At 40.2% G+C, this 15,975-nt stretch overlaps 1 protein-coding gene and 1 non-coding gene across 2 annotated transcripts; both read right to left on the reverse strand.

The window, feature by feature from the left end:
• Positions 1-521: 521 nt before the first annotated feature.
• rpl10 (ribosomal protein L10) lies at positions 522-9,156 on the reverse strand. The gene is made up of 6 exons (XM_060938163.1): positions 9,051-9,156; positions 8,590-8,648; positions 2,621-2,728; positions 2,373-2,511; positions 941-1,103; positions 522-768 (listed from the first exon to the last, which is right to left on the reverse strand). The coding sequence occupies exons 1-6, from the start codon at positions 9,071-9,073 to the stop codon at positions 613-615; spliced, it is 648 nt and encodes a 215-aa protein (XP_060794146.1). The 5' UTR covers positions 9,074-9,156; the 3' UTR covers positions 522-612.
• On the reverse strand, positions 1,174-1,307 carry LOC132897240 (small nucleolar RNA SNORA70). Its single transcript, XR_009656290.1, has one exon. It is a non-coding gene; the product is annotated as a small nucleolar RNA SNORA70 (small nucleolar RNA).
• Positions 9,157-15,975: the final 6,819 nt, after the last annotated feature.

Below are 15,975 nucleotides of genomic sequence, written 5' to 3' on the forward strand. Positions count from 1 at the left end.
AATGGTCCTTGTAACCAGCAGAACTGATTAGATTTTGGAATTAATCCAAACCAAGTTCAGGTCCCAAGGTCAAATGTCAATTTCTCCCCAACAATTTGCTTCCAATTTTCGGCAATAACAAGGACGAGACTTGGTAGCGGAGGCATCCTGTCAATGCTGTTAGCACGGATTTCTACTTTTGTTCTTAAGCTAGCACAAGAAACCTCTAGATTGTTTTAACATGTTTGGTGCAATCTAGAGAGCCCCAATAGTACATTTATGCTAGTTTTTCTCCAAGGGGGGGAGCCACACATCCCTGAACTAAGTACACAGCCTCTGCTTTAGACTCATTTATAATCATGGAATTAAAAGTACAGGTTTTAATAGTGGATTTGCTAAGTGACGCATCAATTAAATTTAAACATGACTAACAAACCACTGATTAACTCCAAGAATACTAGTTTAATATCTGCTGATACAACCCAACCCCTGCTCTTTAGAAATAAAAAGGAAAATCCAAGACAAAAACTGAAACCACAACATTTACAGACAAAAATCTGATTTTTAATCACTTCGTTCCGATAATTGAGCACCCAATCTCACACTGCCAAAAGTATGGAGAGTGTAAATGGCTTAGTTGGCATGCAGTGCCTTCCAGCGGCTCAGGGGCCCACGGCTGGGAATGTATTTGACACCGCAGCCATCAGGGATCACACGCTTCTCCTGTAGCAGATCATCAAAGTCAGCAGTATTAAATTTGGTGAAGCCATACTTCTTGGAGATGTGGATCTAAAGAGGAAAAACAAGAAGAAAATTGTAAAGCTAAGCTCAAAGTTCATCCCCCCCCCCCCCAAAAAAAGGCTTTATCCCTGCAACCCTTTAAGATCCCAGGAGTTACTAGCAATATTAAACCAATTTTTAAATTGTTAAAACACGTGTTCCCATGATGAGTGGGACATACCTTCTGACGGCCAGGGAACTTGAACTTGGCTCTCCTCAAAGCCTCAATGACATGTTCCTTGTTCTGGGTCTTTGTGCGCACAGACATGATGACCTGTCCGATGTGCACACGGGCCACTGTGCCCTGTGGCTTTCCAAAGGCACCACGCATTCCAGTCTGGAGCCTGGAGAGAAGAAACAAGACCTAGTAAACTACATGAAAAGACCAAGTACACAGTTCCCCTTTTAGTGAGGTTGTGTCTCAATGGTCCCTTCTAGGACCCAGCACTTCACAGGCTGGGCTCCTACACACCAATGATTCACTGTCTGCAGCTTTTGCACACCAGAGCAGTACAGACAACCAAGCTGGTCGGCTTAGTAAGCTGCAGTTGTAGTTTTAAATTTAAATGAAAGTGGCGCAAAGAAAAAAAAACAAAACAAAAAAACCCTGAACTTTTGAAAGTCAAACTAAGATTGGGGGGGACGACATCCCCTAAAAGTATTTTAACATAACATGCAAAACCCTGCATTCTAGTGCATTTTAGTACTTATTTTCACTAAAACAAATAACTTTCAAGCCTTTTTCTTTCATGTACATTAATGATTAACATGTCAAAAATATAAAATTTAATTCCCCTAGTTAATGAGTAATTTTCAGGAGTGCATTTAGAAAACACGGTGATTTTCCTGGCTACACAGGTCATTACTTTGCGGGGGGAAAAAAAAAAACACAACAGTTGAAGGTAAACTCAGCAAAATCCCAAAACAGTACTGTTAAAAAGTAAAGGTCTGTTAGAGTTTCTAAAGCTTTCAGGTTTCAACGTTGGGGACATTGATCCTCATTTATCAATCTTTTAGTAGAGTTATGCGTTTGCATAAGCTAAAGTGAACTAAAAATTTCCAATTCATATTTATGTGAGTTGAAGCCAACTGTTTACATTAGTTCATATTGTCTAAGTTTAAACACACCAATGAATACCAAATTTCTCATGTAAATCAGGGGCGTAGCTTGGATTACATACCGTTAACAAAGAACACCTGTCTTTAATCAATGAACTATGTTTGGGCTATTTAAGGACCATGCGAAGTATTACACCGCATCTAGGAACATGAAAAATAAATTTCTCCATTCGGAAAACCAGAGATTTTCAAGAGTTTTGTCAAATATCTGGATTTCCGGGTAAATCCGGAAGACTTTCATCCCTGTATACTTGATTCAAACATACTTTAATCCTTTCCACTTCCTGTGTGTAAATATTTAAATGCATATTTACAAATCATCACTACTGCTCATCACTGTATATACTGTAACATGCACATCACTATGCTGCAGTACCTACTTCTGGCACTTCTGTAAATACTGTATTTTGCACTTCTGGTCAGATGCTACCTGCATTTTACTGGCTTTGTACCTGTACTCCGCACAATTAAAGTTGAATCTAATCTAAACTCACCTATCAGCTCCAGCACAGGATAACATTTTGTTGATGCGGATGACATGGAAAGGGTGCAGGCGCACACGGATGTGGAAGCCATCTTTACCGCACGTCTTCACCATGTATTTGTTGGCGCAGATGCGGGCAGCCTCAAGAGCTATACAAAGCCAGATATACAATTTACAAAAGCAACAGCAAAACACCAGTCAAGACAAATCTTTCAAACCATTAGGTAAACTTTAAAGTACATCCAGGTACATTCTTACCCTCAGAGGACAACTGCTCATATTCATCAGACACCATGTGACCACACAAGGGGAATTCATCCACCTTAGCCTTCTTCCTGCCCAAGTCGAAGATCCTGATCTTGGGATCTGGGTTAAACAGAGAGAACAGCCATCATATTATTATAAACTTAGTTTGAATATTTTAATCAAGCACATCGCAGTGTTGCATTAATTTTTCATAACTTACACAAGAGATGTTTAATTCAAGGCATGCATTTCCAGCTTACTAGGAATTGGTTATAATTCCTGGGGTCAGTGAAATAAACACAAATGACTGGTTTTATTTGTCATTAGTATAAACATGGAGGTGCTTACAGGAAATCGTGCGTGCTGATTGGATTATTTCTCGATAATCGCCTCCAGCAACTTGGCAAAATGCTGGCCAATCGCTTCATCACCGTAAGTGACGAAGAATTAGAAATTATGAAAGAAAATGCTGCTCCTAAAAGCACTCAAAGATACTACAAAGCTTGGCGTAAAACTATTCAAAGGTAAGGTGGAATTGTGATTTATGTATTTCAAAAGTATTTTGTGATACTTGGTGTAGATGAGTGACAACCCTGCATGCATGCTGCAAATCTGTGCACATTACATTTGCATGCCACCTTTGAATGTTGAAATAAATTAAAAAGTCACTTGTGTATTTATACCAACACAATTCTGCCTCAGGATCAGGGAATATCAGCAAATAACTTTTGTCTTGGTTATTCACTGAGATCAATCCGACCTGAACCATCCTTGCCATTATACTACTGTACCACTTGTGCCTCCTGTTTACACCACCTCAGTCCAACGGTCATGTACATTAAGTATATTGTGAAAATTTCCTCCATATTGTCTGTAGATGGTGTAGTGTTTATAAATGTATGCTATCAATATAATGTATACCACATTGTATATTAGATATTTTTATGCATAATGTAGATACAGTAAATTAGTGTTTATTACAGATAGTTTGAACTAGATATTTAGATGACATATTGTATAATAGATTTTAGACCATATGTATATTGTATGTTTCTGTAGGCTGCATATTATTGTACATATACACAGTGGTGCTTAAAAGTTTGTGAACCCTTTAGAATTTTCTATATTTCTGCATAAACGACCTAAAACATCAGATTTTCACACAGGTCCTAAATGTAGATAAAGAGAAGCCAGTTAAACAAAGACAAAAATATTATACTTGGTCATTTATTTATTGAGGAAAATGATCCAATATTACATATCTGTGAGTGGCAAAAGTATGTGAACATCTAGGATGAGCAGTTAATTTGAAGGTGAAATTAGAGTCAGGTGTTTTCAATCAATGGGATGACAATCAGGTGTGAGTGGGCACCCTGTTTTATTTAAAGAACAGGGATCTATCAAAGTCTGATCTTCACAACACATTTGTAGGAGTGCATCATGGCACGAACAAAGGAGATTTCTGAGGACCTCAGAAAAAGCGTTGTTGACGCTCATCAGGCTGGAAAAGGTTACAAAACCATCTCTAAAGCGTTTGGACTCCACCAATCCACAGTCAGAAAGACTGCGTACAAATGGAGGAAATTCAAGACCATTGTTACCCTCCCCAGGAGTGGTCGACCAACAAAGATCACCCCAAAAGCAGGGCATGTAATAGTCGGCGAGGTCACAAAGGACCTCAGGGTAACTTCTAGGCAACTGAAGGCCTGTCTCACATCGGCTAATGTTCATGAGTCCACCATCAGGAGAACAGTGAACAACAATGCTGTGCATGGCAGGGTTGCAAGGAGAAAGCCACTGCTCTCCAAAAAGAACATTGCTGCTAGTCTGCAGTTTGCTAAAGATCATGTGGACAACCCAGAGGGCTATTGGAAAAATGTTTTGTGGACGGATGGGACCAAAATAGAACTTTTTGGTTTAATTGAGAAGCGTTATGGTTTGGAGAAAGGAAAACACTGCATTCCAGCACAAGAACCTGATCCCATCTGGGGTGGTGGTAGTATCATGGTTTGGGCCTGTTCTGCTGCATCTGGGCCAGGACGGCTTGCCATCATTGATGGAACAATGAATTCTGAATTATACCAGCGAATTCTAAAGGAAAATGTCAGGACATCTGTCCATAAACTGAATCTCAAGAGAAGGTGGGTCATGCAGCAAGACAACGACCCTAAGCACACAAGTCGTTCTACCAAAGAATGGCATGGTCCCATGGCATGGTGGTTTGTTGATGCTTTAAACGGGCTCGTGGAGGCTTCTGGATGTTATATCCGCAGCCTTTCTCGAAATGAACCCTCGGCACGTAAATATAGCCTCCTGGGAGAAAGCCCCATTTCAGCGCTTTTCCCAGTGCGTCATTTTGCTAATGAGAAGCAGGAGGCGGGCCATGGGGGGAGGGGCTTGACCAAGCTGCGCGCACACATACTCGCTGCTATCAGTGCCTGTAGCCACGCTGCTAAGACAAAACCCCGTTCTCCCTCGGACTCCTTTCGTAAACTCAACGTGACACAGAGAACAGAGAGTGTTCGGAGTGGTAGTTTACGAACGTATAATACCCTAGGCTTGAACACGCACTCCATAACCAAAGAGGATAGAAGCAGCAACTACAGCAACATATCACTTATCCAACAGAAGACATGCACTGCGGAGCAATAGTCAAACATAAGCTCATAAGTTAGTCAATTTCCAGACTAAACTCAGTTTAACAGAGCATGCTGCATGCTCTTTAGTTTTGTAGCACAGATTACCTGGCTAACTGCAGGAAGCGGTTAGCTGCACAGCTAATGTAGCCATTGCTAGGCTAACGCACCGATTTTAAAACACGGCAAAATGACCAGTTATACACTTACTTGTCCGGTGTTTGTTGCTGATGCGGCAGAGGTAGACTCGACGGCATATTATTGAAGTAAATAAAATTAAGCCACTGCGTCTTCAGGGACTCTCCCGTCGGCAGAGTCCACCATCAGAACACTGAACAATGATGTGCATGGCAGGATTGCAAGGAGAAAGCCACTGCTGTCCAAAAAGAACACTGCTCTCTGCAGTTTGCTAAAGATCACATGGACAAGCCAGAAGGCTATAGGAAAAATGTTTTGTGGATGGATGAGACCAAAATAAAATTTTTGGTTTAAATGATAAGCGTTATGTTTGGAGAAAGGAAAACACTGCATTCTAGCACCTTATCCCATCTGTGAAACATGGTGGTATCGTTTGGGCCCATTTTGTTGCATCTGGGCCAGGATGGCTTGCCATCATTGATGGGACAATAAATTCTGAATTATACCAGCAAATTCCAAAGAAAAATATCAGGACATCTGTCCATGAACTGAATCTCAACAGAAGGTGGGTCATGCAGCAAGACAACGACCCTAAGCACACAAGTCGTTCTACCAAAGAATGGTTAAAGAAGAATAAAGTTAATATTTTGGAATGGCCAAGTCAAAGTCCTGACCTTAATCCAATCGAAATGTTGTGGAAGGACCTGAAGCGAGCAGCTCATGTGAGGAAACCCACCAACATCCCAGAGTTGAAGCTGTTCTGTACGGAGGAATGGGCTAAAATTCCTCCAAGCCGGTGTGCAGGGCTGATCAACAGTTACCGGAAACGTTTAGTTGCAGTTATTGCTGTACAAGGGGGTCACACCAGATACTGAAAGCAAAAGGTTCGCATAACTTTTGCCACCCACAGATATGTAACACGATCATTTTCCCCAATAAATAAATGACCAAGTATACTATTTTTGTCTCATTTGTTTACCTGGGTTCTCTTTACCTACTTTTAAGACTTGAGAAAATCTGTTTTAAGTCATATTTATGCAGAAATATAGGAAATTCTAAAGGGTTCACAAACTTTCAAGCACCACTCTCCAGCTATCATGAAAGACACACCAACTACCAGAACCAAATTCATTGTGGTGTCTCAACATACTCGGCCAATAAACAAGATTCCAATTTTGATTGTTTTAGTGATTATGTTCTTAAATCTCTTCCTTTTTTGGGGGGGGGGGGGTTTAACATAGGTAATCTATCCATGTCCTTGGATGTAGTTTTGTTATTTTTCTGAATAACTTAAAGGGGAACAGAGGGCAATATATAAAGTAAATATAACAATAAAACACACATTAACGAACCTTATTCAAGACTTACAAAAGTTTTTTGTTCTATGGTTGGAAAGTTATAGTGTTTTGAAAGTAGCTCGAGCAAACTATTTCCGCACTTTGAACAGCCCGCCATGATATTAATTTTATCCAAACAGAATGCACGTTCATTTTCTCTGCGTAACACTCATGACATATGTATGTGCCCAGTTGTGTTGGCTCATTGAGGTTGGGACTAGCACGTGTGAATCGGAAAGTAGGATGAATTGTAAGTGATCGGCTACACAAACTGGTACCCTTCTAAAGGCCAATTTATGCTGACAACGCAGTCCTCGCAGACGGTGTCGCAGATAGCGTCTGCGTAGCCCCCCCCCACCTTCGCAGACGCTCTGCGCGCACCTCCCAAAAATTGTGACCACCGCAGAAGCCTCGCAGACAGCGTGGCAGACAAGAGGGCTCTGATTGGTCCACTCTACATCCGCTGTATACGCACTTCCACTTCCCTACTTTCCCGGTTGGGTTTGTTTTCACAACTGCCATTTTTAAAAACACGAGCGAAGATGGAGCAGCACGAAGAGCGGTTGATAGAGAAAGTACAGACATCTATACGACTCCAGTTCTAGTCATTATAAGTAACCGGAGGATAAACACTCCACTAACCACACCCACCAACTACTCCTAGTGATTTTGCAACTTCGCACCCCCTTGCGTTGTAGTGGTGAATAACATTGCGCACGCCTATTACTCCCCGCTCTACAATAAATTACAACTGTCTGCGAAAGCCTTGTCGCAAGAGCATGCAGAGGCCTTAAGCCACAGCCTGCTTGCAGTGTGTCTTGCAGGACCTCTTCGTATGATTCGACAGAGCTGTAACTTTCACTTGATGCGCCCGACGCCATGATTACACGCTTCTCTCCTAGTGCAGTGGGTAGGGCTGACGTCACAGTCTTTTAAAAATGGCGACTCTTGTGCCGTTTAGCATACCGACTATTATATTTACAATTACCAAGATATTTCGTTGTTTTCTAGTATATAAATTTGATAGAATACTTAAGAATACGTTACTTTGTCACATCAGCAACTGTATACATTATATTTGGTACCCCTTTAAATGTAGTGGAAATAACATTCATGTTGTATTAGATTGTGATGAACTGGTTTGTATCGTGGGGGGGACGACTTAAGGTTGTGCCCACAATTTACCACATTACATCATCCAGTTTTATATTTTATGGATATGAGTGATTCCACGCTTATGGGTACTGAAATGGGGACATGAACTTATTTTTAAAAATTCACCTAAAACCATTTCTTTTTTTACCATCAGGTCACAAAACATGTAATCTTTAATGAATGATATGTTAAAAGATAACTTTAATTTTCTGAGATGTAATAAAAACATATTTATATGCCAAAGTCAGAACGTAACAGAAGTGTTGTGGACATATATATTCTCAATTTTAACAATGTAGAATTACTTTTTGAAACATAGGAAGGTGATGTTTTAGCAAATATAATTAACAAACATGTGTAGTAGAATAAACATACACATTCTTTCAATAAGATTAACATGGTATATAGCTAGATTGTAATTAATTTGTAACAGACGCGAGATGGACAATCGTAACAGAAGTAATGTAACAGACATCATTTTGGAACTCATAGGCTTGACTTTGGCATATAAATGTGTTTTTATTACATCTCAGAAAATTAAAGTTATCTTTTAACATATCATTCATTAAAGATTACATGTTTTGTGACCTGATGGTAAAAAAAGAAATGGTTTTAGGTGAATAAGTTCATGTCCCCATTTCAGTACCCATAAGCGTGGGATCACTCATATATGGATATAAAATGCATTCCCAGTAAAAGTATTATATGTCCTTACCAGGTACACCCCGACAGAAACGGGACTTGGGGTAAGGCTTGTTCTTGCAGTATCTGTAACTGGAAATAAGACAAATCAGGAAAACAACTCAGCTGTGTGAAAGACTGTGAACATAAACAGGTGAAATACAGTTTTTTCACTGCAGGCAAAACATTTAACAGACTCACGGAGGCGACTGGCAAACATTGCTAGCCATCTAGCATTACTGTGACCGTCAATTAACTAACTACTCATTATTTAACTCCTGTATTATCATAATTCAATGAACATTCAAACTTCTACTACTGCTGCTCCTCCATTTCACTAGGATTTCTGCGTTAGTCCTCAGTGAAGAGTTACAGAAGAGCGCGCGCGCTACTAGCTAACCGCTAAAGCCAGGCCGCGAGCCGCACATGGTTTAGCGTCCTGCCATTTTCAGCTCCCCGGTTTTTACACAGAACACAGAATAAAAATAAACTTACCAACGGGCTGGACGGCGCCCCATGGCTGCGACCTGAAATACACACAAAACCGATTATTTTTATCAAAACAAGCACCACATAAACTTAGTATCTAATAAGAATTTCGATAAATTTGTCAAGAGCAGGACTAAACACCCTCCTTCCACGCACTCACCTAATGGCGGAAAGGAAGTAGCTTGTATTTCCGCTGCGTCATAATCAAAACGAAACGTCACATCCGCATAATGAGAGTTCGTCACGTAAAACAACTGAACAGAAAAAATATTAAAACCGTCGTTCGTGAGAAATATTTCACATGAAAAGATTTTATTCAACATAAACAAATAAATAAAATCTGAACTGACTGACAAGTGTTTTATTAGACACTACAATAAAGCAAAACATGTCTAATATGTGTGTAATTTCTATGCAACTCACTTCATTGCCCAATTGTGTTTTGTTTCTTAAATCTGTTCACGAGCCAGCTGCAAGATTTTATTTATTTTATTTTTTTTTTTTCATTTTAATATTTTTGAGTGAATTTGTGTCATTGCAAAGTACAAACGGAAAGGATAAGAGAAATGTAGTGGGGAAATGTGATAAAGTAGCAGTGCTTAAGTAACCTTTGTAATCATATAGTTAGCTAATGTGTCCAACAAAAAGTTTCTTTAATGACATTAGTTCAATAATTATTTTCCTACTCATAAGCACTGAACTTTAGAAACTCCTTTATTTTTTTTTTTACCATTGGTTCTAACTTTTGATTAATGCTAAACAAATTGGAAACATTTATAACATCATATAACTCAATGCTATTCTCAAAATTATTTATTAAAATGTTTACACAGCGGGCGGCATGGTGGAGTAGTGGTTAGCACTGTTGCCTCACAGCAAAAAGGTCCGGGTTCGAGCCCTGTGGCCGGCGAGGGCCTTTCTGTGCGGAGTTTGCATGTTCTCCCCGTGTCTGCGTGGGTTTCCTCCGGGTGCTCCGGTTTCCCCCACAGTCCAAAGACATGCAGGTTAGGTTAACTGGTGACTCTAAATTGACCGTAGGTGTGAATGTGAGTGTGAATGGTTGTCTGTGTCTATGTATCAGCCCTGTGATGACCTGGCGACTTGCCCAGGGTGTACCCCGCCTTTCGCCCCTAGTCAGCTGAGATAGATTCCAGCTTGCCTGCGACCCTGTAGAACAGGATAAAGCGGCTAGAGATAATGAGATGAGATGTTTACACAAAGGCCAACGAGGGCCTTTCTGCGTATGTTCTCCCCATGTCTGCGTGGGTTTCCTCCGGGTGCTCCGGTTTCCGCCACAGTCCAAAGACATGCAGGTTAAGTTAATTGGTGGCTCTAAATTGACCGTAGGTGTGAATGTGAAGGGTTGTTTGTCTCTGTGTCAGCCCTGTGATGACCTGGCGACTTGTCCAGGGTGCACCCCGCCTTTCGCCCGTAGTCAGCTGGGATAGGCTCCAGCTTGCCTGCGACCCTGTAGAACAGGATAAAGCAGCTAGAGATAATGAGATGAGATATAGCTCAATGCCATTCTCAAAATTATTTATTAAAATGTTTACACAGTGGGCGGCACGGTGGTGTAGTGGTTAGCACTGTTGCCTCACAGCAAGAAGGTCCGGGTTCGAGCCCCGTGGCCGGCGAGGGCCTTTCTGTGCGGAGTTTGCATGTTCTCCCCGTGTCTGCGTGGGTTTTCTCCGGGTGCTCCGGTTTCCCCCACAGTCCAAAGACATGCGGGTTAGGTTAACTGGTGACTCTAAATTGACCGTAGGTGTGAATGTGAGTGTGAATGGTTGTCTGTGTCTATGTATCAGCCCTGTGATGACCTGGCGACTTGTCCAGGGTGTACCCCGCCTTTCGCCTGTAGTCAGCTGAGATAGGCTCCAGCTTGCCTGCGACCCTGTAGAACAGGATAAAGCAGCTAGAGATAATGAGATGAGATGTTTACACAAAGGCCAACGAGGGCCTTTCTGTGTATGTTCTCCCCGTGTCTGCGTGGGTTTCCTCCGGGTGCGCCGGTTTCCACCACAGTCCAAAGACATGCAGGTTAAGTTAATTGGTGGCTCTAAATTGACCGTAGGTGTGAATGTGAAGGGTTGTTTGTCTCTGTGTCAGCCCTGCGATGACCTGGTGACTTGTCCAGGGTGTACGCTGCCTCTTGCTCATAGTTAGCTGGGATAGGCTCCAGCTTGCCTGTGACCCTGTGGGACAGGATAAGCAGCTAAAGATAATGGATGGATAGATGTTTACACAAAGCAAAACTAATCAGAGCCCTCTTCAGCAACACATCAGTCACCCTTCACTTGGAACTATTATTGTTATTGTTGTTACATGTAAATAATAATTAATGTTTTATTAAAGACTAAAGTAAAAGTTCTATCTGATCAGTTGTAGTGGAGTGAAATCTTACAAGATAGCAGACCTTAGGGCATAGTATTACAACCCCGATTCCAAAAAAGTTGGGACAAAGTACAAATTATAAATAAAAACGGAATGCAATGATGTGGAAGTTTCAAAATTCCATATTTTATTCAGAATAGAACATAGATGACATATCAAATGTTTAAACTGAGAAAATGTATCATTTAAAGAGAAAAATTAGGTGATTTTAAATTTCATGACAACAACACATCTCAAAAAAGTTGGGACAAGGCCATGTTTACCACTGTGAGACATCCCCTTTTCTCTTTACAACAGTCTGTAAATGTCTGGGGACTGAGGAGACAAGTTGCTCAAGTTTAGGGATAGGAATGTTAACCCATTCTTGTCTAATGTAGGATTCTAGTTGCTTAACTGTCTTAGGTCTTTTTTGTCGTATCTTCCGTCTTATGATGCACCAAATGTTTTCTATGGGTGAAAGATCTGGACTGCAGGCTGGCCAGTTCAGTACCCAGATCCTTCTTCTACGCAGTCATGATGCTGTAATTGATGCAGTATGTGGTTGGGCATTGTCATGTTGGAAAATGCAAGGTCTTCCCTGAAAGAGACGTCGTCTGGATGGGAGCATATGTTGCTCTAGAACCTGGATATACCTTTCAGCATTGATGGTGTCTTTCCAGGTGTGTAAGCTGCCCATGCCACATGCACTAATGCAACCCCATACCATCAGAGATGCAGGCTTCTGAACTGAGCACTGATAACAACTTGGGTCGTCCTTCTCCTCTTTAGTCCGAATGACACGGCGTCCCTGATTTCCATAAAGAGCTTCAAATTTTGATTTATCTGACCACAGAATAGTTTTCCACTTTGCCACAGTCCATTTTAAATGAGCCTTGGCCCAGAGAAGACATCTGGGCTTCTGGATCATGTTTAGATATAGCTTCTTCTTTGAACTAGAGAGTTTTAGCTGGCAATGGCGGATGGCACGGTGAATTGTGTTCACAGATAATGTTCTCTGGAAATATTCCTGAGCCCATTTTGTGATTTCCAATACAGAAGCATGCCTGTATGTGATGCAGTGCCATCTAAGGGCCCGAAGATCACGGGCACCCAGTATGGTTTTCCAGCCTTGACCCTTACGCACAGAGATTCTTCCAGATTCTCTGAATCTTTTGATGATATTATACACTGTAGATGATGATATGTTCCCTTTTGTATGATGATATGCCTTTTTTGTACCTTTAACTTTTCCTGCCTCTTATTGCCCCTGTCCCAACTTTTTTGAGATGTGTTGCTGTCATGAAATTTCAAATGAGCCAATATTTGGCATGAAATTTCAAAATGTCTCACTTTCGACATTTGATATGTTGTCTATGTTCTATTGTGAATACAATATCAGTTTTTGAGATTTGTAAATTATTGCATTCCGTTTTTATTTACAATTTGTACTTTGTCCCAACTTTTTTGGAATTGGGGTTGTAGAATCACTGATCTAAATTCATTAAATATTCCTTTCACATCACAATCAGAATCAGATTTATTGCCAAGTACAGTACATCCTCACGTACAAGGAATTTGCTTTAGTGTTTGGTGCATGACAATTAGGATTTAAAAAAATTAAGTAAAGTCACAAAAGTAGAAATATAAATAGAATTAAAAAATGAAGAAATCTAAAATATACAGTTAAAAAAGAAATAAACACATTTAAAGTGTATGTGCAAAGGATGTGTGCAAAGAACAATGTGCAAATGTGCAAACAGCAGTTCAAAGGGAATGACTTATTTATATGCCAGTATGACTAGGACGAACCTGGTTTAGACATTGCCATGCTCAAAACCAACTGGTTCTTCTCAATGCCTCTGAAGGATTAAACTCTATTTTCCCACATGGTGGCTATGACACTTTATATTTTCCAGAACCTTTGTCTATTCAGAAATGACAAAGGAAGATGTTAATATTTGTAAAATTAAGATAAGATAAGATAAGATAAGATAAGATAAGATAAGATAAGATAAGATAAGATAAGATAAGAAGACCTTTATTATCCCACAGTGGGGAAATTTCCTGTTTGCAGCAGCACAGTGGATAGCAGCAGAAGAGGACATATCAAGCCACACAAGTGAAAAAACTAACTAACTAACTAACTAACTAACTAACTAACTATATATATATATATATATATATATATATATATATATATATACTGTATATAAAAGAACAAAGAAAAATATATACCCAAGATAAATACTAAATTAGAGGAATTATGAAGTAGATGAAACACACTTGTTGCACATATCAGGTGGACATATTGCAAAAGATAAAACAGAAAAAAAAACAGAAAAACAGAAAAACCAGTGCAACAACTACTGACAGACATACAGATGTGAGTCTGCTGTAAGCAGTGCTGGTTATTAAGTCTAACAGCTGCAGGAAGGAATGATCTGCGGTAACGCTCCTTCACACACAAATGTAAAAGTGGTGCAGAAGTACATTGCCCAGCCAAAAAAAGTCACCATTTGGATTTAAATAAGCAAATACATAAAAGCCTTTGACTGGATAATTACTGCAGTGATTAATGTGTTTCAGTGTTTCAATTCTTTTAACCCTAACTGATGCAGTGAGTAGCTTCTCATTTCTTAAGCAAACATGTCAGAAGATGTATCCTGTACTCATGGAAAAGATGTTACTGTGTTTCAGAAGGGTCAAATTATTGGCCTGCATCAAGCAAAGAAAACAACTAAGGAGATTGCTGAAATGACTGGAATTGGGTTAAGAACTGTCCAAGGCATTATCAAAACCTGGAAGGATAGTGGTGAATTGTCAACTTCATGGGAAAAAAATGTGGTTGGAAAAAGATCCTGACTGACCATGATCAGAGATCACTTGGTGAAGTCCATCCATCCATCCATCCATCCATCCATCCAGCCATTATCTGTAGCCGCTTATCCTGTTCTACAGGGTCGCAGGCAAGCTGGAGCCTATCCCAGCTGACTATGGTCGAGAGGCGGGGTACACCCTGGACAAGTCGCCAGGTTATCGCAGGGCTACTTGGTGAAGTCAAATTGTGCAAAAAAAAAATTGACAGTAGAACACACAGCTATGTTTAATAGTGAAATTACGAGCATGTCCACACTCACAATATGATGACAACTCACAGGATTGGAACTAAACAGCTGTGTGGCCATGAGAAAACCACTTGTTAGTGAGACTAATCAGGAGAAAAGGCTTCGGTTTGCTAGGGAGCATAAAGATTAGACTCTGGAGCAATGGAAAAAGATCATGTAGTTTGATGAGTTCAGATTTACCCTATTCCAGAGTGATGGGTGTGTCAGGGTAAGAAGAGAAGCACATGAAGCAATGCACCTATCATGCATAGTGGCTACTGTACAAACATCTGGAGGCAGTGTTATGATCTGGGGTTGCTTCAGTTGGTCAGGTCGAGGCTCAGCAATGTTATGGGGCAATAAAATGAAGTCAGCTGATGACCTGAATGACCAGGTTATCACATCAATGGACTTTTTTCTTCCCTGATGGTACGGGGATAAAATTAGGGCTCAGATTGTGAAAGAGTGTTTTAGGGAGCATGAGGAATCATTTTCACACATGAATTGGCCACCACAAAGTCCTAACCTTAAACCCATTGAGAATCTTTGGGATGTGCTGGAGAAGACTACGCAGTGGTTCTGCTTTCCCATCCTCAACACAAGATCTCGGTGAAAAACTAATACAACTCTGGACTGGAATAAATGTTGTGACATTGCATAGGTTTATTGAAACAATGCCATGGCGAATGCATGCTGTAATCAAAGCTAAAGGTGGTCCAACCAAATATTAGAGTGTGTGACTTTTTTTTTTTTTGGTAGGGCAATATATTAACCTTTGTTGCTATAAAACACCTGAATTAATACAACCAGTTGCCAAAAGTCACATAATAGGTTCCAGAGATTTGAATCCAAAAGGAAGGCAGGTGTGCCAAAGAAGAGAATGAGTGTGATCTCTAAAAAGCAGCTGTATCTGCAGCGTGAGAAAGATGCTGTTTGATATTCTTCTGTTGGTGTGCTCCTGGAACTGCTGTTATGGGACTGGACTCCAGCTTAAACGAAATATTACCATCATGTGTTCTCACCATAAAGTAGATGTCACCTTTTTTACTACACCTCAGTTAGCTGACTATGAACAGTATAACTTTGTGTACTTCTTACAGAAACAATCTGCTCATAATAATAATAATAATAATAATAATAATAATAATAAAAAGCTGTGTTTAATTTAGTCATGCAGAGGACAGTCAGCATTCATGGTGCTGGTGTTGTGTACTATGTTGTGGAGAGGATCAACAACAGTTAGCTGCCTAACATCACTCTAGATGTATGACATTTGCTCACTTAAAGCTAGTATTCAGGGCACTAGTATAGGAGAAAAAGAATATGGTAAAATGTAATTTCTCTCTAAAAACAGTTCAAATTGATCATTTGTACCAAATGGATCATATACCATATTAGCATTGTGTATTTTTGCCTAGCCAGATGGCTGAGTTAGTGTTCCTCAGAATAACCCTATG

This window comes from Neoarius graeffei, chromosome 13 (assembly GCF_027579695.1).
Source record: "Neoarius graeffei isolate fNeoGra1 chromosome 13, fNeoGra1.pri, whole genome shotgun sequence".
NCBI classification, from domain to species: Eukaryota; Metazoa; Chordata; class Actinopteri; order Siluriformes; family Ariidae; genus Neoarius; species Neoarius graeffei.

What these genes read in the sequence shown, in the direction of transcription:
- rpl10 (XM_060938163.1), bottom strand. Translation starts at nt 9,073, where the DNA reads ATGGGGCGCCGTCCAGCCCGTTG. An exon ending in GGGCGCCGTCCAGCCCGTTG is followed by an intron (nt 8,649 to 9,050) that starts GTAAGTTTATTT and finishes TCTTATTTCCAG; the next exon opens with TTACAGATACTGCAAGAACA. An exon ending in TTTCTGTCGGGGTGTACCTG is followed by an intron (nt 2,729 to 8,589) that starts GTAAGGACATAT and finishes TGTTTAACCCAG; the next exon opens with ATCCCAAGATCAGGATCTTC.